Below are 26,816 nucleotides of genomic sequence, written 5' to 3'. Positions count from 1 at the left end.
GAAACGGAAGTTCAAGGCAATCCGTATGGTTTACATACTCCATGATCGCGTAATAAAAAAAGACGCCTTTAAGTGACCACATGCCAAATTACGTCAACACTCAAAATTTTTCGCAATGCCGACCGCCAATAGAAACACAGAAGTGTCCTGCGGTGTCTCAAGAGGCTATCAGCAAAAAGAAATTTTGCGGATAACAATCGAACAGTTGTCCGTACCAGAACGTAGTTAAATAGTCTAAGAACTATTTTCTCTCTTTATCTTTCGTTATTCACAGTCAGTGATCTAAAGCACAAATAGCTGTTTTCTGGATTATTTAGAGCAGACTATTGGAGCCAGGGTACCTGGCAAGGGTCACTTGCCGACGACGTGACGGTAATTGCAACATTCAGTATTAAACAGCATGTCATTTTTCCCGTTCTGTGTGGTTAAAGACAGAGTAACATTAAGCAGAATCACAAAACGCTGTTTCAATTCATTTGAGTAACGCCTCTTAGTTTCTTATATATGTTTTTTTTTTCCATTCGCATTTTCCCATCCGCCATCCACACCTGCCATCTGCAGTCATCCGGTCCACGTTTTACAGACACCTGGACGTTTTGCCTCACAAAACACCTCGGCAGTTCTTTCTGGTGACATGTTCAAATTGACTACTCACAAGTTGGCAGGTTAAAGAATTCGGTTGGATAAGACGTCTTTGATAATTACTCACGTGCGTTTTGATATTAAGGAAACCTTTTATTTGAAATTATTGTTAAAACAGAAATGCTTAGTTTGACATTACCTACCACGTTACTACAGTTATTTAATAACGATATAGCTGCTTTTCAAAGCACGCCCTTGTACTACAGGAGCAAGAAAATTTAAAAGGTTCTATCGCTATCTGCTACCGTATTTTCTTCCGAAGGCCTTTGGGGAAACAACAAGCTCGAGTCACGTGCGAGAACTCTGAAGAAGTCTTTTTTTTTTTTCGGACTATGCTTGCGATACTAATAAACTCAACAAAAATTCATGTTCTAAAGAGAAATTTGGTACTCACTCAACAAAGTTATTGAATATAGGACGATTCCCTAAATCTGACAAGCCTTTGTCAACATCTTACTTTTCTGTTTGAGTTACGTTTCTCTCAGCCTTTCGCTCAACCAATTCTAATCTTTTTTTCCCCAAATTTCCTTCTGGCCGAATCAGGTTGGTAGCAATTCTTCTTTGGGAAAACTTTTTTCCAGATCAGTCTCATGATAAAAGAATAAGCTTTCAGAGTGTGTTGTTTTGAGTCAAAATGAGCGTTGTGTTGCTAATCATTATGCAGGAAATTGGATGTCATTAACATTTTTGACGTCTTGTCTCCCGTTAAATTCAATTCTAAGAACTCAGACTTTTCACCTGTTTAAAAGAAAGCATAGCAAAAATATCAATTAATAGTGTAAGAAATCGTTTCTCTACGTTACTCATTATTCTTTTGAAATAATGGAGTGGACTAAAATGTTAAATAGTCATAAATAGTCAAGCTCGAGAGAGTAAATTTTTGGTATCGATTGTAAATGTCCACTCTTGCGGTCGACTATTCACCATTGCGAGTCTTTGTTTATTAAGCTATTTAAGAAACCATCTCGGTGATTTTAGAGCAGTAGCATAACACGAACTAACTCGGAACAAATATGGTTTTACTTAAAGTAAGTTTCTAATTTCAATTGATTCTCAAAGCTCAAATGACTGTTCTGCCTTACTTTACCTTTTTACAATGCTCTTCTCCATAAGTAGTTAGATACTGTTTGTATTTTACTTTTCATTTGGACACATCAGTCTGGAATTTCGAGGTATGCCGAGCAGACCAATTAAGAAATACCACTACGACATACAAAATGGGTGAGTAATCAACACTATCTCAAGGACATTTCGATTTTTACCAACCTCTGGGCCCGACAGAGTTGCTCCAAAACTTTTAAAGTTTGCCGGTGACTCAATTATTCCATCTTTATTGTCTGTTTTTCAAATAAGCGCCACCTGCAACAGTGTACCGGCTACTTGGAAGGCTGCAAACATCTCAGCTCTCTATAAAAGTGACGATGAAACCGTTAAGCAAAATTACAGGCCTATCTCGCTATTAAGTGTACCAGGAAAACTGATGGAGTCTATGGTGGCGTCAACTATTACCACGCATGTCACTGAACAAGGACTTGGGAACCCTCACCAGTGGGCGTATAAAAAAGGTCATTCCACCGAGCTGTTGTTAGTGAAAATAACGGATGACTGGAGACAAGCGATGCGTGGTTTTTGTAGACTTTCGTAAGGCGTTTGACGCAATTCCCCACTCCATTCTGCTCCGAAAACTTCAAAGTCTTGGTGTAGCTGGGGACTTGTGGTGTTGGATAAGAGATTACCTCTCTGGAAGAACGCAAGTAACGACGATTAATGGGTGTCAATCTCAAGCTATGCCAGTTACTTTTGGTGTACCTCAAGGGTCGGTGCTGGGCCCTACCCTGTTTTCCATCTTCTGTAATGATCTGCCCAATATCACTGAGGGAATAGATGGTGACCCACAGCTTCACATGTACGCAGACGATACCACCGTCTATGTCTCAGCTCCGACCTACGATCTGGTGGCCTCCAAGTTGAATGAAGTACTAGCAAGGCTATATACATGGTGTTGCGAGAACTGTCTCACTCCACATCCCACCAAGACGGAATATATATTGCTTGGTGGACGCGGAAAATTTACTGGGCCAAAACAAGCTATTAAGATAGGTGATTATGTTGTCGGCGAGGTTGTTTCTGCAAGATGCCTAGGTGTTCAAATAGATAATGCTCTTAAATGGGATCATCATGTATCGGAGTTAGCTAAGTCATATACGCAGAAGTTGAATTTACTTAAATCCTTGTATTTCCTTCCTATACAGGCAAGAATTGATTTCTATTTTAAGGTTATTCTGCCGTCTGTGACATATGGTATGTTAGTTTGGGGCTCTTGTGGTCGAGTATTTTTCTCAAGCTTAGAATCTATACATGTTAGAGCGGCGAAAATAATATTTAACTTGGATTGGTGTACTCCAAGCAAGGAGGTTCTTGCCACAGTAAAATGGAATACCTTAGAGATTATGTATGAGAAACGATTACTAATCTTAGCGCATCAGGCTTATTATAATCTTTTGCCACGTCCTATGAGCCGTCACTTTGAAAAGTATGTAAGTAGCTACGACTTCAGGAGGAAAATGACATTTAAGTTACCTAGACCTAAGACCGATATGGTCAAGAAATCATGCTCATACAAGTCAATTACTCGGTGGAACGCTCTGGAAAATCAAATGAGATCAATTCAAGACGTTGACGCTTTTAAAAAGTCACTCAAGTGTATTTTTAAGCCACGTATGTTATAATGATGTACTATGTAGAATTTTTATTGTTGAAAATATGTAGAAATCTTACATTAGTCTTCTTATAATTAGTTAGGAATTTAGTTTTATTGGATTTAGTTAGGAATTTAGTTTTATTGTCCGTACACGACCACATCAGCTTTTGCTGAATTTTTTATCGTGTTTAAATAAATGCTGTTGTTGTTGTTGTTGTTATTTGAAACCCCCCCATTTGTTATCACGCGGCTTTCTTGGTTTTGCAAAATAACAGGTCAGTTACCAAAAATAACCACGTCAGCTTCGATAATTGTCCTAAGATTATTAAGGAAATAAGCCAGCTATCGACTCGCGTTATGAAAAATTATGGGGTGTTGATATTGTTCACATCTCCCTTCGATGCTTTGTCTTTGGGCAAAATGTTCCCTTTTCGGACAGTCTATAAGCGGCGAAAATCATTAGCCTGAGGCGATTTATTCACAAATTAATGAGATATCAAAGATGCGTATCTCGCCAAAGAAGGACGAATCACGCAAGTTCCTCGATATATTGTTGTACCTATATCTCTCTCGATGGAGATGTCCTTAAGATGATCGCGAGATAGCTCTGATATCTCATCTATCCTTTTTCTAACATTACGAAAGGAGAAATGAGGTACAGACACATGGGGGCTCTGGCCCACCTCCTTCTAATTTATGTGAAAAACAAAGCGCTTTATTCGAAAGCCTTCATTTATAGTACTTTTGCATAGTGCTGTAAATTGGATCGATCTGCACCACGTATCACACTAAAATGATACATTATTTTTGCAGTGTTTAAATACCCACAACTAAATATGAAGGGTGGGGCAAAGGGGGGGGGGAGTTGAAATAGATCTAAAAACCTCTTCCCTTTCTAATGGCTTCAATTTTCCCTTAGAAACTGCTCTCTGGGTTTTTTTTCCCGGAAAGTCTGATGAAAAACCTTTTTGTTTTTTCACGTTTACAGCGTTCCTTCACTTAAGATAAACTCAGGGCGTTTCTTGCCCAGGTGCATCTTTCCCGAACATCGAAGTTAGTTCCATTTCTTCCTAGTAACTCGCAATTTTTAATCCGTTGAATCCGCTACGTTTAATCAGATGTAACTGATCCTGAAAAAAATCTAAAATATTATTTCGTTTTTGTCACAAATTCAATTATTTGTTTTTTCACTCACTTATTTATCATAAAATTTAAAATTCAGCTTTAACCGCTACTATTACCAAAGCAAATAGCATTTGCTATTTTATACGCATTTTAACTGCTTAAGAGCCATTTTCCGAGAAAATCGCAAATCGCATGACACTCGTGGAAAAAACGAATTCTTTTTCCTTTCGCCAAAACATCCCTTTCAGTAACCTTATTGACGAAAAAATAATTTTGGGTTCAAGCGATTCATTGTACGGGTGAAATTATAAAAAGTTTGAAAAATCGATTTTTTGCTGGTTTTTCGTACTCAAAACAACAGAATCCGACCTCAACTTCGAGAAAACGGTGAACGCATAAGAAACAATCCCTAACATCGAAACTTCAGCCGAGTATTATTTCGTACTTACTCTTTAATTTCCTGAAAGAAATTTGAAGAAAGAAGTTTTTAACATTTACAATCGACAAGTTTAAAAAGGTCAAATTTGTATTTCTGGAAATGTTAATAAATGAAGGCGAACTTTAACTGTTGTAAAAGGCCATTGGTATATGCCGCTTCCTAGTAAAACCCATATAGAATAAAACCTTGGCTATTGAACTAAATTACTGGAAATTTTTAGCTCTGGAAATCCAATACAATCCTCACATTAAAGTAAGCAATTTGAGCATCTGAGTAAATAAAATTTATGCAAATTAGACGGCCCGCTGAATGAATTCATATTTTTAACGCAAAGTTTTGTTGAACGAACAACTTACCATTGCTTGTTGTGATAGAAGTTAAATCCATCTCTCAATCTGTTTGTCCTGTGAAGTGGCAACTCATCCATACCTGATTTGACCAAAATGTGTCCAGCAACTTCAGCGCTTGAGCTACGTAAACACTTCCCAAGCAGCGCTTATTACGCATCATCAGACGCTTCAGTAATAATGAAACCCGATTATGTTTTGTCCGAAAATAACATACAATGATGAAAATTAACCACTTCTCAAACCGCACAGTTAACAAGGTGAGTATTACTCTTATTGAGCGAACAAATCAGATACTAGACGGGATAACAAGATCATATGACGCATAATTTAGCAAACGTGCAGAGATTGGTCACGCTAGCTTGTCGCATACGACGGTACGTGCTATACTTCGTACACAATGTAAACAGACAAAGAAGTAATTACAGCTGTCCCAATGAAAAAATGTACAACCGTACGTCTGTTTATATATCATCAGTGTAGAAATATTCGACTCTAGGAACAATATTAATAAAACATTTCCAGGTCAAATGCTCCTGGAATAAAATTTATATATTGTCACGAACTGTTTCGCCACTTACTATTGCACGCGCCTCTACGATTTTATTTTTAATTGAATTATTTCCGTCTAGTATTACGAAATGCTGAAACAGCGTTAGAGGAGTTTGTCTCGTTTGTTGGGAGAGCTTTGTTTTTTGTCATGGCTTCGGCAACGTTTCACTCATGTAGTTTTTCTGGTTTATTACACGACGCCACACCCTGTGGTTTAAGCAGCGATTATCCAGACCAAGTTGAAGTTCTCGCTTTAAGAAATTGTACAAGGGACATGTCGAGGCACTGCGAGCTGTATGGATTAAAAGCAGATACAGCACTTGACACTGAATGGAAACTGCTGTTAGCAAGAGCAGGTAAATCTTATGTACTGTCTTACCGTCTTATGTAACGGCTAATAGTGGTGTACATTTCCATCATCTCTTTATCACAGACCTCAAGATGGTCATGTTATTCTAAGAAAATCTTCGGGTGCTTTCCATTCAGCCCAAAATTCCGGAAGTTTCGGTTAGAAATCAAATGGAATGGACCATTTCGGTTCGGTCCTACCAGAATATTTGGGAACGCCTTTGAAGCTGGTCCACTTTGACCGGTCAGGTTATTTCGGTCGGTCGAACCGAAATGTCCCCTTCCATTTGACAAAATTATTGTCCCCAGTACTCGCGTACCGCTCTTTTGTATCCGGCTTGCAGTACAATAAGCAAACGAGTTCATCTCTTTAAAAATCGCAGGCTTTCTGCGATGTTAATATTTTGCAAACATAACATTAACGCTTACGATAGCAAAAAAGATCTTTATTCACCATCCCCGCTCCGCCACCCACGCACACACACCTGTCACTGATACACAGACTTTAAAGACCTTTTTATGAAAACGCGACCTCAAGATCTCCTAGCACACGAGCCTCTCAACTCGCTCGTGATGTATGCAATGGAAAATTTTCCCTTTACCTTTGTTTAGGGGTATTTGCAGTGGAAGAGTCCCACTTGTCATTGACAATATGCCCTCGCCACAGAGCGGAATTTGGTATGCGCTGGAGATCCTCAAAAGTGAAGTGTAGCATTCCACTAGAAATAGCTGCTCACAAAACAGCCTCGGTCAAAGGCGATCGGCATTTGGGCAGCGTTCTATCTGCATTTATTTTAAACACTGAAGGAATACTTATTCAAGTTGGATTGCGTAAGTTTATCGTAACACATTTGTAGCTAAAGTACACGCTTTAATTTTAAACGCGCGAGGGCGTAAAGCAACATATGCGCAAGCGTTACAATACCCTTTATTCTCCTGTTCCCCTCCCCCCAAGGAAGAAAATGGCTTTGAAGAATAGCAATGCCGTAGCGTGGGGAGGGGCCGGGGGGGCCCGGGCCCCCCCAATAATTTGGCAAACTCCAAAAAATATATATTGAACACAAGAGTAGAACAGTAAAAATGAAGGTTAGGCCCCCCCAATAATTTTAACCCTGCTACGGCACTGAATAGTAAAGAAATCGGCGATGGCCTTTTAACAAGGTTAACATTTATTTTTGCCACAGCTCTTTGCAGAATGTGCAAGCAACATTTCGCGGAGACAAACCAACAACAGAAAGTGACACCCGCACCAATGATTGAAGTTACTCCATACGTAGAACTAGAGACTTCAGAAGCAAATGTAAGTAAGTAAACGGTAACCTTGGATACAGAGTGATACTGGTCAATCTGTTGAAGAGTTCGCAGAAAGCTTTGGACGTCTCACAATCGCTGATGACACCTTTCTGTCGCCAGACACAATAAGCACAGCTTCCACTCAGAGTGACGAGCCCTCACCTGTGATCTTACATGAGCCGCACGTTTAGCTGAGTGAGTTCCTGGCAGCATGCAAACTTGAGCCGCTTGGAAAGCCATGGATTTCTTGGATTGATTCCTCTGAGCGTACAAGACAACGTCAGACAAGGAGAGCCACAGAAATAGTAGCAACTGTACTAAAGAGCGTCACCCCTGATAATGCTGGTGAACTCTGGCGACGTCTAGCCTCTTCTACGGCTATGAACAAGGCCCTAGGTGTAAGCGAGTTGTCACATTCAGAGCATTTGTATTTAGAGGCCCTAGCAGAAGCGTACCAGAATGCAACCAGCTGGGATACCCGTAGACAAGTGCTTTTGATTATGGCAGGGGCTGGAACTTTCAACAATATTTCCCGTTATATCCCGGGGTTGACGAGTTACCGATACTCCGTGGCTAATCTTCATCGATCACAGTTTGGCCGAGGCGCTCAAGTTCCACAACAGTCTACCACACGAATACGAGTAGACTTGAGGCAGCCTGACCACTTTCTTGGTTTCATCACAAGCCCGCATCTTTTTCAGGACTTTCCATTTGGGCAAAAACATCTCAAGCTTTCGTCTGGTGAGGTTATTCAAGTACCTAACGTAATCCGTATGATGATACCCGAGCGAGTGGTACAACAGTACACTCAGGACTGTTTGAAGATCAACTTCAGACCATTCAGTGGAACTACTATGAGACGGGTACTCTTTGAGTGCATGTGCTTCTGTAAGAAATTCACTGCAGGGCTTAGATTATTTTGCAGCTGAAGGTGCTCGCGCATTTGATAATCTCGTGGCCCTTGTACGCCAAATAGGGGAATAAGGTTCCGGCAAGGAGTGGGAGACTACAGTTGTGCAAGCAAGCAGTATTTGAAGGGGGACTATAGGGTAATGTGAATTCTGACTCCAGCAAGACAGCTTGAATAAAACTAAAAGTAAGTACTTCTTTTATCTCGTCAACAAAATCATTCCGTAAAAAAAAAAAATTTGTACTCTTTTTCTTCTCTAAATGGTGCACGTGTAACTAGCTTACATAAATTCTCGAGATTAACAATGCGCGCACGAGGATAGTCGAGGATAGTCTTTTCTAAGGTTAAGGTTAAAAGTTATTCGCCCCCCTACGTTAATAATATATGTTAGATTAAAAAATCATTTGATTAACTATTATATTGAAGTATAAGCACAGACAAACAGTAATCTCAGTTTTGTTTTATCAACAGGTTCATGTCACTAGCCCCTCTAACGTAGCAGACCATTGTGTGTTGTTTGCTCTTAGCGACTGTAGTGATTCAGATTACCAGCAACAATGCAGTCACCAACACACTAATCTTTGTGACCGTTATCAAAGTCTTCAGGAAACTCTGGCAAAGATTGAACGGGTCCTCGGCGAGACGACCTTTCCGACTCAGGACGCGAAAGACGAAGCGCTATTTATATTCCAGACAGCCCAGCTGGCCATAATGTCCTGGAAATGCCACATCCTTAGATCAGCTAACCAATACCAAGCGAGAATAGATGCACTGGAGAAACTTGACGACAACACTGTCTTGATAATTAACGACTGGGCCATGAAGTTCCTGCCACAAAAATACAGAGAGTCCCAAACCGACTGGTTTGGTAAGCGAGGTATCTCCTGGCACGTTTCTGTCGTCTACCGTCGTGTGAGCGGGGTACTCCAGTGGCAGGGCTTTCTGCACATAGTCCAGTCGTGCAATCAAGGCAGTGCTGCAGTGGTTAAAATCATGCAGGATGTCCTGAATACCGTCAAGCTGGAACACAGTGAGATTAACAAGGCGTTCTTTCGCTAGGATAACGCAGGATGTCATCATTCGTCGTCCACCGTACTCTCATGCCCAGTGATATCCTCCTCCACCGGCATCGAAATCAAGCGCATTGACTTTTCTGACCCACAGGGTGGAAAAGGTGCCGCAGACAGCCTCGCTGCAACCTGCGAGAATCACGTCAGGACTTTCATAAACGAAGGAAATGACGTGGCCAATGCCGAACAACTGAAGAGTGCTCTTCTTTCGCATGGGGGGGTAGAAGGAGTTCGAGTTGCTGTCATGCAAAGTGTTGAAGAGGAAGCAGTAGTAGATGACAACAGAAAGATTACTGGTATCAACAAATTAAACAATTTCGAGTTTAAAGACGAAGTTCTCGTAGCTTGGCGCGCTTATGGTATGGGAAAGGCAAAAGAGATCGCATTGGAAACAACATCAGAAGGTTAGTCTAATGAAAATTCACAATTTCATCGTTTTATCATAGAATTATTTCATCGAGCAAAAAGATATTTTTTTTACAGTTTGAGTAAAAAGGTGTTTGTTATAGCCTTCAGACGCATGAAAGGCATCCATTTCCCATCCTGGTACGCAGGAGGAGCGGATGTCTACCACCCCGTGGGGTTTTGCTTTGTAAAAGACTTAAGCCCCTTAGCCCCTTTATAAATTTATAGCGCTTAATTTGTTCTACAAAATTTTTAAAACGGACATATGACGGTTCTGACGAACATGTCGTCAGAAGATGTAAAAAGCAAACGTTTCATCTGTTCGCGAAGTAAAGTGGACCAAAGGGGCACTCTTCACAGGCTGTGCAGAGTGAAGTATTGAAGTAGGTGAACAGTGCTGTCTATGTAAATCTTGTTTCTTTATGTGTTATCTACTTCAGAGCATGGCATTGGTTGGCCTTCATCTGAGTTTTCTTCTGGAGACTTTAAACCCCTTAGCCCAAAACCGACTCAGTCAAGGAAGAAGCAAGAGACGGAAGTGGAGCAGGATCATGATCATACTGACAATACAAATGAATTGTCATCCGTGTTTACCTGCCCTCAGGATGGGTGTGTTAAGGTCTTTCAAAGGCTGTCATCTCTCGAAAAACACCTATCTTTAGAGAAATGCACCAAGTCTCCAGAAACGGTCTTTGATAGACCTTGTCAAACTAGACTACAAGTCCAGGTTGGAGGAGTGCACGACCAGTCAAGTTATTTCGTTTGCGTCTTTTAGGGATACAAGAGAGGCTACATCCGGCGAATTAGAGGTAAAAGAATGATGGGCGCTAAAGCCGAGCAAAAAAGCATATCGCTTTAACCAAAACCAGAGGGATTATCTAAATGCGAAGTTTACAATTGGTCAAACCAGCGGCAGAAAACCAGACGGTGATATCGTAACGTGAAATGAGATGTGCACAAGGACCTGATAGTGTTCGTTTGTTCAAAGTATCCGAGTTTCTTACCCAGCAGCAGTGTACTTCATATTTCTCAGGTCTTGCAGCGAAGGTCCGACGGTAAACATCCGACGATGCTGAAATCCAAGCTGTAGTAGAAGAGGAAAACTTTACCATGGCAAGAGAAACAATCCTATCCATCACGCTACAGCACCCCATCACTTACGATCAGTACGATTTCTGTGCCATGGCCAAGGGAGGATCTCTGGAGCGACTTAAACTTGGAATGCTTCAAAACATTTGTCAGCAACTAGAATTAGAAGTACCTCCCAAGCCTGTTCGCCGCAAAGCGCTCTACGTTGACCTGCTGAAAAAAGCCGTCATTAATTGCACTTGCCAGCTCCGTGGACAAAATATGTAGAAACAGAAAGTACTACCCTGCTCACAGACGTTTTTCTGTTTTGGGAATTTGGTGCGCACAAGATAAGCGATTTCTCGTGAGAGAGGGCGGAACGCGCTTTTTTTTTATACGTGCACTCGACGATATCTAAAAATGAAGAGAGTCTGTGAACAGGCTAGTTAAGTACACAAATTGTAGAGTTTTGCCTAAACGGTGTTCTTACTTCTCCTCAGAGGCTTGCTTCCAGGAGTGAATCATTCACCATTTGTTCTCGCCGGAATAACTAAGTCAAGAAAAAATCTATTTTGTTCATTGTTTTGCTTCCTTTACTTATTTTTGAAGTTTGTTTATGTTTAAAAGAGCGTTCCTCTTCGGAAAGTGAGATCATTTCTTGTTTGTCAGGGTGAGTCCTTGTTACAAATCAGTCAGTTACCTTTCAGCTCGTGACTATTTACACGTTATAAATGTCTCTTCCCGCTCTAACGAATCAATGACACCTTATCTTATAAATGTGAAGAGCTATTTTAGCCTGCATAACAGCCGCTTTATGAGCAAGGCGAGGTGAACGCAGCATTTGCTCGAAGCACGAAACGAGTGCGAAGCGCGAGACGAGGGATGGAGAAAAATAAAGCTTTATTTTTTTCCTCCCCTCGTCGCTTCTCGCGCTTCGCGCAAAATGCCACTTTCGCCTCGCTTGGTTCATAAAGCGCCTGTTATGCAGGCTGGAGGTATTTCTGCAAGTTCTTTGAGTTAACCAAAGATAACTTTATTTATCTTCGCTAAACAACACTTCTAGAGGTCTCTATAGAAAGCGTTACGCGCGAGAATGTGGAATTTTATAACACTCCACATCGCGTATTCAGCCCTGCGGAGTGGTTCTCTTTCTCGCGCTCGCGGCGTGAATTGGTCATAGTTAACTCAAAGATTATTATTAGCCTCAATAGGCTTTTCAACAATTTTGAAGAGGTCTGGAAGGCTTTAAGGATGCGATAAGCACACGCAAGTTTGAAGTTGTGTTGTGGACAAGCTCTTAATGAAACTGAGAATTTCTAGTTACCTGGCTAGGGTTTCCTGGTTTCGGAGGAAAAATCATAAAAAAAAAATCCAAAACAAAACTAAAGCAAGCTATAAAGTTGACTTTTCTGCTTTTTTTTTTTTTTGCTGTAGGGATTGTTGCAAGGTGGGAAATTCGGGAATAACGAACTTATTAAGGAACCATTTGTGTTTGAAATATTTTAGGAAGTATTATACCACTCTGAATCAAAAACTGAGATGAATGTCTTTCACAGCCAGTCAGAATATACATGTGTCCAGACCAATACAAATATATAAATCAAACAAAGCAAGAAGGTCTGTTCAGTGAAAAGTTTATATATTTTTTTACCAAAACAAAGGCCGAAAACAGAAGCTATGGAGTATTTCGTGACAGTTTGCTAACGTGACCTTGGCATGTAACCGATTTCCGGGTCAGCAGAGGTCATATGACCTTGTGATGGCTTGAAATCGTAACTAAACGAATTCAGAATCGAAGTCAACGGTCTCGAATGCATTTTAATTCTGCTTTTTCCGCCTGAAGAAACTATTTTAAAATTGTGGTAACGGAGTTTCGTCAAGCGATGACAGTTTCAGTTCGAAGTTGCGATCTCAATGATTTCACTGGTAGCAAAGTGGCTAAACAAACGTTTTTCAGTCGTCATATAAAAAGTTATTTACGGCTCTTACCAACACGGCTGAAAACTAGAAATAACATTTTCACTCTAAAAACACATTACACTAAACTTTGCGTTTAGTATGAATTCATTAAGCGGGCCGTCCAATTTGCATAAATTTGATTAACTTAAATTCTCAAATTGCTTACTCCAGTGTTAGGGCTGCATTTAATTTCCAGAGCGAAAACGTTCCCGTAATTTACTTCAATAGCCAAGGCTTTATTCTACATGGGTTTTACTAGGAAGCGACATATACCAGAGGGCTTTTACAACAGTTAAAGTTCGCTTTCATTTTCTAACATTTCAAGAGACACAAATATGACCTTTTTAAACTTGTCGATTGCAAATGTTAAAAACTTCTTTCTTCAAATTTTTCTTTTAGGATTTTAAAGATTAAGAACGAAATAATACTCGGCTGAAGTTTCGATGTTAGGGATTGTTTTTTATGCGTTCACCGTTTTCTCGAAGTTGCGGTCGGATTCTGCTGTTTTTAAGCGCGAAAAGACAGCAATAAATCGATTTTTCAAACTTTTTGTTATTTCTCCCGTACAATGAATCGCTTGAACCCAAAACTATTTTTTCTTGAATTAGGTCACAAAAAGGGATGTTTTGGCAAAAGAAAAAAAATTCCAATTTTTTACGAGTGTCTTGCGATTTTCGATTTTCTCGGAAAATGGCTCTTAATACAATACTACTTGCAGCATCAATATTCAAGATTAAAGTAACAAAGAAACTAAGAGATTTTTAGGGCAATAACATATCTTTTTCTTACCTCGCATGATCATGCAGGTTTTCTTAGAGAATCCTTAAGATTTTGCTTTCAAATTTATCATTAGGTATTTGTCGACGTCTGAAGTTTACTACAACAGTTGATGGATATGCTCTCAAAGGTCATGTAATCCAGAATATCTCCTTCAAAGCTGCTATTCATCTGCACAGTCATTGTAAAAACCTATGTATAATGGAGGATACCTGTGTATCTATCAATATAGGTCTCTTAAAAGGCCGATTTCTTTGCCAGCTGAGTAACTCTGACCACATAAAAGATCCAGGAGATCTTGAGAATGAGGAAGGATTCACGTATAGAGGCAGAGAGGGGAGCAACCCGCTCAATTTCACAAAGGTAAGCAAATTTATATCAAATTCAGACGATCAGGTCTGCTAGTGGTCGATGCCAGGATCTGTTCGCGTACAGGAGCAGAAATGACTTCATGTTGCTGTGATCTGTCAGAGTACAGGCGCAGCACTGAAGTCACGTTTCTATGCGTCGTTAAAGCGCAAAGAAAATATTTTAAAAGCCATGCAGTTTGAAGTCAGTTCTTTATTCTCCTTGCCGGTAAACTGTTATCAAAAAACAAAACTAGGAAAAGAGGCCCGAAAGTGAAGCATTAAAGAAAAAACCCTTTCTTCTCTCTTTGCCAACATAATTTAAGATAATGGACAGTTTTGGAAATCCAATCTTAATTGGAAGACAACAAGGCAATGACAATTGAGAAGAGCCAAAAAATTTAGCAATATTAAAGAGGGGGTGAATACAGATTTCATTTGGAAAAACTTAATGAAAAATTGATGAAATTGAAAAAAAAATACATAGAAAAATTTGATGCAATATCATTGTTTTTTCATCAGTATATTACATCACAGCATTAAGATGGAGATCACCTTTTTTCAGCGTGTAGCCATGATTATAGTACTCAGTCTGTTTCTTCTTTATAAGCACTTCTATCAAAATCCAATAGAACAACCTAAATCAAAAAGAAAACATGTTTATGATTAAAGTTGATAAAGCTATACTTTTGGTTTGGTTTCAGAGCGCGTGCCACACCAGTCCGTGTCTAAATGGAGGCACATGCCAACCTGGAATAACGGTTATGGACTATAAATGTGTCTGTCAATCCGGCTTTAAGGGAAAAGGATGTGAAAAAGGTAAAAGTTACGTCAGTTATGATAAGTAGCAAAAGTAGTTCGCACGCCTCCGGATCCCCACCCCCTCCCCAGCACCCATTTGTCGGTGGCCGACAACCCTCCGATCAACAGAAATCATGTAATTCATCTGAAAAAAAGAAACTTGAAAGCCCCCTTCTCCCTCCAAACAATATTGCCTGGAATCGGTGAGCAGTTTGATAACATCAGTGAAATGGGGGGAAGGAGAGAGAAATGAAATTTACAGAAAAAATTCAAAAAGTAATAGAACGTACACTTTATTGTAGTTAAATATTGCTGACATTGTGTATTTTTTAATTGACGCATTGCCACGACTTGCAATCAATTCTCGTGAAAAAATTATTAATTTTAATTAGTCGGTTGTTATTGATGCAAGCGAGCCCGTTGTAACATTTAACAATGAACACGAGAAAATTACGCGCTTATGATTGGCTAAAAACGAGTACATTCTCATTTAACACGAGTGCAAATTATAAATAGCGTCGTCTATCTTACCTTTTTCTGATGCTTTTTTCATGTACTTCATTACCAAGTAATAACATGATTTCTCTTGCAACTTGGTGTACTAAGCACTTGTAAATTTTTCAAAGACTACAAATTATACCCGCCCTAAGGGCTCGTGCACATCTGTTGTCATTGAAAATTTTTATTCCTGTTTATCAACACCAAAATGCAATCGAAATCATGTTACTACCTATACGTATAAAAAGGTCAAAATCTGTTTTTTTTTCTTTGCTTATAACATCAGTAGCTTACTGTAAGGATAAAGTTTAGATCATAAAAAGGGAGTATAGTTTCTTTTCAATATATTCTTAAAATACCAAAACTACTTCGCTAGCAAAGTACTCAATTTGCTTAGTATTAGAGTGGCTTTTCCTTTTTCATAAAAATCTTGTCAATGGTTTTTGTGATGTGTTATGACCATAGAAACCAAAAGGCTGTTTTTATTTTCTGGCTTGAAAGCTCCGTTTCCTTCCTGGTCTTGTCCCAATCTCACCCCCTCAAGTTTTAACACAGTGAGAGAGGTCTTAGTAAAATCTAACCCATGGTAACTGACATCTAGATTTCCTCACTCAAGATTGGTTTTGTATAGGTAATAACATGATTTCGAATGCAATTTAGTGTTAATAAGTACGAGTAATTTTTTCGAAAGACAACAAAATTGCACGAGCGCGTAAGGCAAATGCAGTTTGTTATCTTTGAAAAATTCCAAAGCGCTTAGTACACCAAACTGCAAGAGAAATCATATCATTACTTGTTAGTAACGTGTGCGACAAAACATCGCAGAAAATCGAGATAGACGAAATGTTTGCAATTTATACTCATGTTACAGCTTTGCACTCGAGTTTCAACTTTGCACTCGCGTTACATGAGAATGCATTCGTTTTTAGCCAATAAGAAGCACGTAATTTTTTTCATGTACATTATTGGATCAGTTATTCTGCATATTTCAGGGTTCAACGCCGTATTTACAAACCTGAACAGAACAGGACGCACTGGTCCCAAATCACTTGACAATCATTACGCAGGTCAGGATCACGATGGACAAGTTTCTTTGTCGAGAGGTATTCAACTCTGGACTGTGCCTTATTCTGGTCACTACAGAATAGAAGCAATTGGAGCCGCAGGTGGTTACAATGAGCAGCGCGACGGCATATACGCCGAGTATCGAGGAAGAGGTGCAAGAATAAGTGGAACTTTTGTATTGATTAATGGAGAAATCATTCAAATTCTCGTTGGCCAGGAGGGGGGCAAGAGTGAACGCACAAGTAGTGGAGGGGGTGGGTCTTTTGTAGTCAAAGAAACAAATGACTACTTGGTAATTGCTGGAGGAGGTGGTGTAATCGACCCACAATCAAGACATGCAGGATGTGATGCCAGTGCAAACACAACGGGGAATCCTGGCTATAGATCATGGTCGGGGGGGAGCAATGGACATGGTTCCCAGACGGTTGATGATTGTAAAGCAGGTCAGGGTCTATATTATAAATAAAACGTGACGATCAGTAATGGTAATGGACTGAGTGGAGTCCAATTCGGTCTGTAATCATACGAGTGATAACAAAGTCGGACGACTGGCAGCGGGAGTCTGTTTTGTTTATCAGGATTTGTTACTCAAAAATTACAATTACCGAGAAAAGAAGAATGGCCAAGTTATGAAAGACAAAGAACATTTGTCTGTACACTGATTCTATGGTTGTTGAGTTCAAGGTTGTGATTGGTTGATTTGAATTACAACTTTGAATATGATTGGCCTATTGAACTGTCCAATACTAACAACTTGGCAAGTGAATTAGTGGAAAGTAGGAAATTTTCAAACCAATCACAATCGAGGAAATTGTTATCTTAATGATAACAAGGGGAAGACTTCGATTAAAAAATATGTAGTTATAATTATCGTTAGAATTTTATTCGAGGATGCTTCCAACTGAACAGTTCACTTTAGCTGTTGTTAGTCTGAAATCGTGATTATTTACACCAAATTGAATCCGAATTTGTTTGACTACCTATACCTATATTACTGATATTTGTCATTTGATGTTCAGGTGGCGGTGGCGGAGGTTTTTACTCAGATGGAAGGAGTGGACTGGAATATGGAGGAGTATTAGGAAATGGCAGCGAAGGTGGTAAGGCTTTTCTCAACGGAGGGAAAGGGGATAGGGCCCCAATACCTATTATGTTCGGCGGCTTTGGTGGCGGTGGTGGAGGTACACAATATAAAGGGGGTGCAGGCGGTGGAGGGGGATACTCTGGAGGAAGCATTGGGGCTGGTGTAAGCGATTCCTGTGGGGGTGGAGGTGGATCGTTTAACTCGGGAAGAGATCAGCAGAATGAATGTTGTTACAACTCAGATGGGCATGGTCAGGTGACCGTAACATTGCTGAAAGGAAACTAGCAGTTTACCGTATTAGGGCAACGGAACGTACAAGATATGCTACGATATTACGTTAAAGAACAGGCAAAAAATACGGACAGTTTCTGTTTTCCCTCGCCCTACACGGGGATTGGAGAATATTCACGCGTATTATTCGTGAAACCATCGAATAAGTTGTAATTATTGACCACTAACGTAAAGAACGTAGAGATGAATCATTAATGGCGATTAATTTCAATGAAATGCGGCTACGGCCTTAGGAAGACCGCACATACCACTGATTTGAATAGAAAAGAGAGATTATTCAAAGTTGTAATGGTGTGTGTAGAGATTTCATATGTTTGATCACATGTTTGAATAAAAATTTCCTTTACTCGAGCCCTTCGGCTGCTGCCCTTTTTAATAACATGCGAAGGTAAACTTTAACCTCAGAACGTGTAATCCTGATGCCTTATTAAAAAAAAGAATAACAGGGAGGCAACGCCAAGGAAGACATCGATTGGAATTTTCGTCTTCCTTTATAAGTTTGCAAATGGCTGGACGTGTTTACCGTCTCTTGAGGCGCCCACCTCAATTCGGTCAAACGTGTGGGAGCAGCCATGAGTTAAACATGGTAAACATGAATCATTTAACGTCGGGGTTAAAGTTCTCAGACCATGCAAATTTTTGATGATTTCAACATGTTGTTTTGCACAGGACGGCTAAGAGACATGTAAAGTTTTAAAACACACGCGCTGAGGCATTTTTCTGCCCATTAGATATTTTGTTTTGTCACTTCCTCGTTATCGTCCCAATCGTGGTTTGACTTTTATTATGACTAATTAAGAGCCAATTATTTTCCTTCCGGCCCGACCGACCTCAGTTAGTAATTACATGCATTATAACTTGACGACCAGTTTTGTCGATGATGTTTTCGCTGTTGTTCCTTAATTTATGGTTGATAAACATAACCTATAAGACATTTTGTGTGTAACATTGCAAAGTATTTTTACAAATTGTGCCGTATATTTACAACCCCGCAGGGCGAGTCAAAATAAAAATAACAAGTAGATATACACAGTGATATCACACACCAATCCGTCTACTAAGTTACTTTTATCCAGCTGATTAATTTTATGACCATTTCCTATAAGGCGGGACAACGAAAAAAATAAAAAAAGAAACGAAAAGCGGTTTTTTGTCAGCTCTTGCGTTAAGCTCACTTCGGACATGCACATGAGACGTCAACCTGTCAAACAAGGTTTTACAACGATTCAATGTTGAGATACAAAAGTGACATATTATCGATTAAAACTGTTTGAATAATTAATTTATTGCCAGTGAAAAAAAACAGTACGCTTAAAGACAAACTCTCAAAGAAATGAATGAGCTTTAGGTATTTGACAAAGGTGCTTAATCAGAACTTTAAAACTACAGTTCTTTTTTCATCATCCACCCCAATCACATGTCGACAATACTCCGGCGTAGTAGTCTGCTGTTGATACTTGGTGAGAAGATGGCTGTTAACCAAGAGCGATTTTCAATCCATTTTCATTTCTTCTTTGATACAATTTCGAACAGTTTTTTTTTTCGCAGCGCAAAGTAATCAAATGGCTAAAGATCGCTTGATATTTTAACTGGATTCGCCCATTATTTGTACTCAACGAAGCGAAGTTGCTCGTATCATGTCACGACTCATTTTTTCATTTCCTGTGTTTACTTTAAAAAAAACATCTGTCCATTATGCATACACATAAGGGACACAGAACACAAAACACACGATAGCTCTAAGCAGTGTTGAACCGTGTAATTAAACTTTTACAGCTACAGATCAAGTACACAGAAGAGGTACCCATGTTTTATAGCATCAGCTATGTACTATTAAAAAAAATGGTTGTGTGTTCTTCAAAAAAGCGTGAGTAACAGAAAGTTTGCTTGAATTACATAAATATTTGATAAGTTGCGTGTGGCCGTTTTTTGCAAGGATCCAATTGCTAATCAGTTGGTGATAAGTATATTTCTGCCTATATCGACCATTTTTTCACCTCGGGAAATTACGCCCAAAAGTAGTCATGAACGCGTATTTTACAGCTTTGCCTTTGTTCTTTGAATTTGTCCTTTTATTTGGAACTTGGATGTGTATACCCGTAGAAGCCAAAAATCGCGGTAAGTAAAATTAACAACACCAACAAAAAAACCTCAAAAAACACGCTTTTTTTAAGATTCACAAAAGATGCTCCACCGAAGAACGCACCTATTTTAAGAATATCATAAAACACTCAATCAGATACTAATAAAATTGCGCCCGTGCTTGATTAACTCAAGTTGTAGAACGCCGGACTGCCGTTTGTGAGGTCGAGTGTACATCTTCAAGCCCTAAAACGGACAAACACTCAGAATATTAAAATAACTGGGGAGAATTTGTTGCCTCTGCCATAACATTCGCAAATGGTTAGACATTCTATTCTATACCTTCCCCACCATTCTCTCTGCGCAGGTTAGTAGACGACGTTAAGGAACCCACGCACTTCTCGCAGAGAGTGGGGAACATAACTAACTATGTTGTGGTCTGGCATTGTCAGTGTTTTAAACCAGCTATGAGTAGAACTGGGCCACTCCGTCGAAATATTGCAACTACATACAATACGTATTCACTCAATACATTTTCTTGGTCAACTGATATCAGTGGATTTCAGAGAGAATTCTACAAAGGAATACATTATTCAGTGAATATTGACTCCTCCATGATGTTTACATCGGTTGAGTTAATTTGGTCCAAAGAAGGCAACCTTTGTAAAAACCTTTTACGGATCTATGTGTACTTAAGAAATCTGGTCAAACAGAGTTTGGAGGGGGGGGGGGATAATTTTCGAAAGGAACTGTGGTGCTGAGTTAGTGGGAGGTTTTATATGATAATTTGGTTTACAATGATAACAGCGAATTTGTCTATCACTTTTATGATAAAATATTCGACAGCACTTTACCGTTTAAAACAAAGTGAAAGTTAGGATATCAAACTTCAAAATATAAAATAGGACCTACAGAATATGATGGGACCGAATGTCATAGGCTTTTTTGAATAAGCATGTCTTAAACTGTTTCTGAAAAGTAACCAAGTTCGGAGCCGTTCTAATCAACATTGGAAGCCGAGCGAATATCAACTGATCGATATTCTCTTGTGAAAGCTTTTTCCTCTGAGGTGGACCAGCAGAGGCAAAAGCTTGATCAGCAAAGGTCTTGCAACTCGTACGAGGCACCTCTCAAAAAGCAAGATTGTTGGATCGCAGAGAGATAGGTTTCTTTTTTCCTGATGCGATAAGGGATATCACTCACTTTGTCACGGCTGAAGATGAGGGACTAACGCTCGTAACGTTACCTCTTTATTGAGGTCAATTTACATATCAGCTAAGTTGATAACACAAAATTAACGTTTACTTGAACTTACTACAGCTCATTGCGTATCTCTCTTCGGTGAAAGATCTCTCTGAGCCTCAAGTTAGAATAAATAACACAATCTTTATTTATATTAGCCTCTTTTTTTAATAATTATCTTCTCGCTGAGATTAACTTATAATAAATTTTACCAAAAAAATTCTGTAATCTGGTGGTCAGTTAAAAGTATTTTGTTTTTCTCATTTTTTTAAATTTATAATTGTAAGTGTTGATTCCTTTACTATTTCATTACCTAACTTCTACATCATTTAAAGAGTTACTTATTTACTTTTTTTTGCTGTTGTTGTTTTACTTTTTCTGCTTTTTTTCCCCATGTACCCCTATCTGCAGGACTCGGGTGTCGAAGTCTACGGTTTGGACAACCAGACAATGGATTCGCTCTCCAAGGTCACTTACTTCGTAATATAACGCTCAAAATGGGAAATGAACTCAGTGGTGATTGTAGATACGAGTGCCTGATGGAAAGTAATTGTGTGTCTGTGAATGTCGGGCCACCCGACAAGAATGGACTCAGGGTCTGTCAATTGAGTGATTCTGACCATATTCAACATCCCGAACATCTTACGGCACAGGAAGGATTCCTTTACTGGGCTACCCAGGTGAAATAATAGTTACCATGCAAATAGATGAAAAGAGATCGAAGTCAAAAATAGCGAGAGAATCGAACGCATATGGTCGGCTATTTTAACAAAGTTTAGAAGTCGTTGTTTTACCGAAACCGCGTTCTAAGCCATCTTCAGTTTAGTCGAATCTTTTATCTGAACATTTACTTTTGTGAAAAACGCCAAGAGGGCCGAAAGCTGATAGTGGAAGAACATTTATTTATTTAATTCAATCAACCCTCTGATAGAGAATCCTTGAGGTCCTCTGCTTGCGTATAACTGCGGTTTGGTTTAGACCTGGTGTAAATAAGCGGCCTTTAGTGTTCAAATTGGAGACTGAGAATGCTCCTTTTGGTTTTCTCACTAGAATCCGTGTTCCAGCAACCCCTGTGCCCACGGTGCAACATGTCTCAATGGATTCACAGACAAGAAATACATTTGCCTGTGTCCACCAAAAGCCATAGGTGAAAACTGCGAGAATTGTAAGCAACATTGTAACAATTATCGGTAGTTACGGTTTGGAAGCGTAATCACTTTAACATGAAATCCTTCAAGCTAGTGATTGTGTCATCTAGTTGTCTAAGTGACAGATGAATGACATGTCGACAACCTTAACGGAGCATCGAATGTTTTCTTAACGGACTACGAATTAACAAGCACATCAAGTACGGCATCAATGATGTAATGGTTTTTACTATTATTTTCATCATTATCATTATTACAATTATTATTATTATTATGATTTAATTTTCAGCATTCTCTGCGATCTTCTCAAATCTCGGTGCCACCGGAAGATATGGCCCAACAACGCTGGGCAGTCACTACACAGGACAGGATCATGACAGACAAGTTACATTGTCCAGCGGTATTCAACAGTGGACTGTGCCTCACAATGGTGACTACAGAATAGAAGCAATAGGAGCAGCAGGAGGGTACGATTCACACCCTAATAGCGCTCAGTATCGAGGAAGAGGAGCGAGAATGATCGGAACGTTCAGTCTGATTAAAGATGAGATCATTCGTATCCTTGTGGGACAGGAAGGGGGCTCTAAAGATAATGACTGGAGTTCTGGCGGTGGTGGAGGTACATTCGTTGTCAGACAAAACAACACGCCTTTGATAATAGCTGGAGGTGGAGGAGGTCTGCATTACTTGACAAAACGGCATGCAGGGTGTGACGCAAGTACAAACACAACTGGGAATCCTGGGTACAGATCAGCAGGGTCAGGCGGAATCGGTGGCCTTGGCGGGCAGAGTGGCAATGCCAGCTACGCAGGTGAGGGAATTTCCGGGGGCCTCGCGAGCTAGAGAGCGAAACAGGCGAGAAAGAGGTCCGCTAGAGAAAACCTGCAGACTTCTCGACACCTCGCCCCACCCACACCTCGACTTTCGGAAAACTTTCTAGAAAGTCAGAGGTGTGCTTGTCTCAGCAGCAGCATTTATGAAAGCTTGCTCGTAGGCTATGGGAACACCACATCCAGAATGAATAAAAAAATTCGATTCTTGCTTATGGAAATTGACATCCGTATTGTAAAATTCAGGGAGGAATTTTCTTCCACTAAACGATTCGTTTAAATAAGGAAATATCAGTTATTATTGTTAAAAAGAACCTTTTTGGTATAAATGGTTTCATTTCATTTATTTAGCGATTTGTTAATATCTTTTTTTCTATCATTTTTTCTTTTTGTCTGTTTAAGTTGAGTCCCCTTTTCATTCTTTTAGGCGGCAGCGGTGGAGGCTTTTTTTCCAACGGAACGGATGAGAACGCAGATGGTGGCAGAGGATTTCTTCAGGGAGGAGTGGGGGGCAAAGGCAATGCGTTAAAAGCCGACGGTGGATTTGGGGGAGGAGGAGGAGCTTACGGAGGAGGGGGTGGTGGTGGGTATTCTGGCGGAGGTGGCGGAGAGATCAACAAAGATTCATGTGGAGGAGGGGGTGGCTCTTTCAACTCAGGAAAGGAACAGAAAAATGAGTGTTGTTACCAATCTGATGGACCTGGTCAGGTTACGATAACATTACTGTGAAATCACTGTATAGAATCATTAATGAAAATTATTTAGTCAACCATTAAAATTTCTTCAAATGTGATTGGTGCGCTAACTGCTTTAATTTTCACTGATTTTTTTGGAGAGATGTAATCAGACAGTATGAAGTAGTCCATCATACCAAATCTACTCAGCTAGATCCATCAATCACAGAATTGATCACAATAACCAAATATCACTCATTTGAAGGAAAACTGGGAGTTTCCAGGATGGACGGATTTTTAACTTTAGAGATCTTTAGAGATATTTGTTCTAGATGTGTTTGTTTTTTCGGAAATTGTAAAGGCTACGATTAATTGATAACAGGACTTCGTGTCCTCCATGTCTGTCTGTTATCATACTTGTGATTAACAAATCGCAGCTCTGAATTTCCAGTCATTTAAGGTAGTTGAAGCGAGAACAAAAAGAGGTTTTAGATCCCTTTCAGAGGTTTTACTTGTGATGTTTGATGGAGAATGAAGCATGGCAGCTGCATTATAGAGAGGTATCCTAAGTTTTCTTGAAAATGTAATTATGAAATTCCTAACAATATGTAATGTAACTTTATTTACAATGTACGGAGGTATACTTTAATGAGCCCGTACGGAGTAATTCAGATTACGCATTAAAAATTAATATCGCTTCTAAGACCCGAGAAGTGCATCCTCACTGTTAACTATCTAACCTCGTTTGGAACGAGTTCCCCAAGATTCACCGAAGCAAGAAGGTAAGCCACTGGCTAACTGTGAATTTCACCTTTTCATTTTTTGGGGGGGGTTTATGTAACTATCAAAATAGAAATACAAAAACAAATGAAGTATTAAGAAATGAATCAATACGAGCAAGACCACAATACAAAAATTGTCTTAGAAAAGTTTTAAATCCTTGTAACCTGTCTCTCTATAAAACTTTGCAAAATTAACTTTTAAATAATGTAAGAATAGAATTCATGTCCAGTGATGTTTGATTTCGAACGTCAGTTGGCTGTGATCGGACAGTTGAAGCAGCCAATCATACTAAATCCACTCAGCCAAATCCACCAATCACAGAATAAATCGCAATAACAATAGAAACAATCACTTATCCTAAAAGAACTGAGGAATTTCCAAAATTAAGAATTTTTTTTTAGTTTAGGCATTGTCTCCACTGGAGATCTGTGACCCAAATGTATGCGTTGTTTTCGGAAATTGTAACGGTAATGATTAATTGGTATCAGAACTTCTTGTCGTATCACAAGCCCGATTTGAGCACTAATAGGACGTACAGTGTACGTGTCATGCTTGTAACTGGACAGTGTAATAGGACAGTTAAAGGGACAGTTAACTCGTCATCCCTGAGTAAGTGGACAGAACGCGTCATGTGCGCGCGCTGTTGTCTCGCATTTCGTAGAGTTAATTGTTATTTTTTATGAAAACGTATGACCGATGTGCAGTTTCTTTCTCAAAAAAAAAACAAAGGAAAATAATGTGGTTTGAAATTTCGTTGGACTCTTGTTTAGGAACCTTCTTTTCAAAAACATTATGAGATTGGGTGAGTTTAAAGCGCTTTCAATTAGTTTGTCATGACATCAATGTGAAATTAACCATAGCGCCTCCCCCTCCCCCCCTCCTTCCCCATGAGGATCCTCAGTGTTTTAATTATCCTCCCCCTTTCCCTCTCATTGGCAGTCAGTTTTTCGTAGTCCCCTTTGAACTTTGTTGGAGACGACTGACACCCCATTCGTTTCCCCTGAAAACCATAATGATCCCCCACTGCGACACCCCTGGGGGATAAAATAATGACCGGGCCTTAAACAGCTCAAAAGAGAACATGAGCAAATCACTTAGTACTTTTAACACAATCGCAAATTGCTCGATAGCACAGCATATGCAGCGAAATTGTGACAACATGTCTAAGTTTTTGTTTCGTTTTGTTTTGTTTGTTTGTTGGTTTTTGTTTTGATATCAATTTTTTTCTTTCCTTTTAATTCGTGAAACTTGGTTAGAATGTATACACTATCAAGCTTTGACAAGTGGTGATAGGCGAGAAACTAACGACGTGCATCCCCTCCTTTGCGACAAAGATCTTGGTCCTGCCTGGTTACGTTTTCTTGGAGATGCTGGATCAAAAATGTCCTCATCATGTGTTCCTAAACACAGATGTGGAGCTCACGCCAGTGGGTGGTTAAATGGTACTCACCCCACGAAGGCCGATGGCATAGTCACCCGACCGGTTTGCTTCAACTTCGCAGATTCCTGTTGTAGACGGGAAATCAATGTGAAGGTCAGGAAGTAAACGCATGCTTCATTAATAACTATGAAAGCTGTGCTCAATGGAACACAATTCAGAGAAACGCACGCTGTGCGATGAAGAATGAATCAGCCATTCATCGCACGCTGTGCGATGAATGGCTGATATTTTGTGGCCATGAGATCTCTCAGAGCTTGAGCACGTCCTTCCTCTCCTTTCTCTTTGTTCGACTGAATAACGTGGAATTCTCGAAAATTGGGAAATTTCAGTCTGTTGGAATACAAATAGTAGTGAATTTTTTGGTTTGCCCAATCGAAAAAATATCCAAAACAAATATTCTCACAACTTGTCTGGTTGATATTGTATTGATATTGTAAGGAGAAATCCTGTCTTGGTCACTCATGTGAGATAAAGGGTTAGAGGCAAAGTCAACACAAGAGGCACAGGTCTAACCTTGCCTATGCTTATGTTAATTTCAGTAGCATCAGGTGACTAGGAGAATTGCTTACTCCCCTCTAGACAAGGTTCCCCTCTCCCTTATCCGATTACAACCCTTATCTAAACTATAACAAAATTCTTGAACGTGATTGGTTATCACCAGCCCGATTTGAGCACTAATAGGACAGTGTACGCGACATGTTTATAATTGGACAGTGTAATAGGACAGTTAAAGGGACAGTTAACACGTCATGCCTTTGTTAGTGGACAGAATGCGTCATGTGCGCGCGCTGTTGTATCTCGTTTAATTGTTGTTTTTACAATTGGTAAAAGGACTTCGTGTCATCCAATTCTGTCTGATTAATAAAGGTAATAGGACCGAGTGGAGTCCAGTTC

General features: G+C 39.7%; 3 protein-coding genes across 6 annotated transcripts in view; 2 read left to right on the top strand and 1 right to left on the bottom strand.

The window, feature by feature from the left end:
- Positions 1-26,816, bottom strand: part of LOC136276919 (tetratricopeptide repeat protein 28-like) — a 133,152-nt gene that overhangs the window by 25,798 nt on the left and 80,538 nt on the right. The gene's annotated exons all lie outside the window — the stretch shown is intronic.
- On the top strand, positions 14,696-25,326 carry LOC131788569 (leukocyte tyrosine kinase receptor). 4 transcript variants are annotated; one of them, XM_059105656.2, is made up of 5 exons: positions 14,696-14,802; positions 21,458-21,726; positions 22,097-22,211; positions 22,484-23,005; positions 23,452-25,326. In XM_059105656.2, the coding sequence occupies exons 1-5, from the start codon at positions 14,748-14,750 to the stop codon at positions 23,751-23,753; spliced, it is 1,263 nt and encodes a 420-aa protein (XP_058961639.2). In that variant the 5' UTR covers positions 14,696-14,747; the 3' UTR covers positions 23,754-25,326. The 4 variants fall into 4 exon arrangements, with proteins under 4 accessions (XP_058961639.2, XP_066022344.1, XP_066022343.1 ...); XM_066166247.1 differs by lacking the exon at positions 14,696-14,802 and adding an exon at positions 19,432-19,522; XM_066166246.1 differs by lacking the exon at positions 14,696-14,802 and adding an exon at positions 19,448-19,589.
- Positions 16,196-18,135, top strand: LOC136281114 (leukocyte tyrosine kinase receptor-like). The gene is made up of 2 exons (XM_066167320.1): positions 16,196-16,790; positions 17,367-18,135. Exons 1-2 carry the CDS (start codon positions 16,196-16,198, stop codon positions 17,714-17,716), a joined length of 945 nt encoding a protein of 314 aa, XP_066023417.1. The 3' UTR covers positions 17,717-18,135.

The sequence above is a fragment of the Pocillopora verrucosa genome, chromosome 5, assembly GCF_036669915.1.
Source record: "Pocillopora verrucosa isolate sample1 chromosome 5, ASM3666991v2, whole genome shotgun sequence".
NCBI classification, from domain to species: domain Eukaryota; kingdom Metazoa; phylum Cnidaria; class Anthozoa; order Scleractinia; family Pocilloporidae; genus Pocillopora; species Pocillopora verrucosa.
This window is presented reverse-complemented; position numbering and strand designations above follow the sequence as displayed.

Bases quoted from the DNA above. Each gene is read 5' to 3' on its own strand.
- LOC136281114 (XM_066167320.1), top strand. From the start codon at position 16,196: ATGCATTCGTTTTTAGCCAATAAGAAGCACGTAATTTTTTTCATGTAC. The intron at 16,791-17,366 runs GTCAGGGTCTAT...TTTGATGTTCAG, and splicing joins GGTTGATGATTGTAAAGCAG to GTGGCGGTGGCGGAGGTTTT.
- LOC131788569 (XM_066166245.1), top strand. From the start codon at position 19,747: ATGAACGCGTATTTTACAGCTTTGCCTTTGTTCTTTGAATTTGTCCTT. The intron at 19,841-21,457 runs GTAAGTAAAATT...CCCTATCTGCAG, and splicing joins CGTAGAAGCCAAAAATCGCG to GACTCGGGTGTCGAAGTCTA. The intron at 23,006-23,451 runs GTGAGGGAATTT...TCATTCTTTTAG, and splicing joins TGGCAATGCCAGCTACGCAG to GCGGCAGCGGTGGAGGCTTT.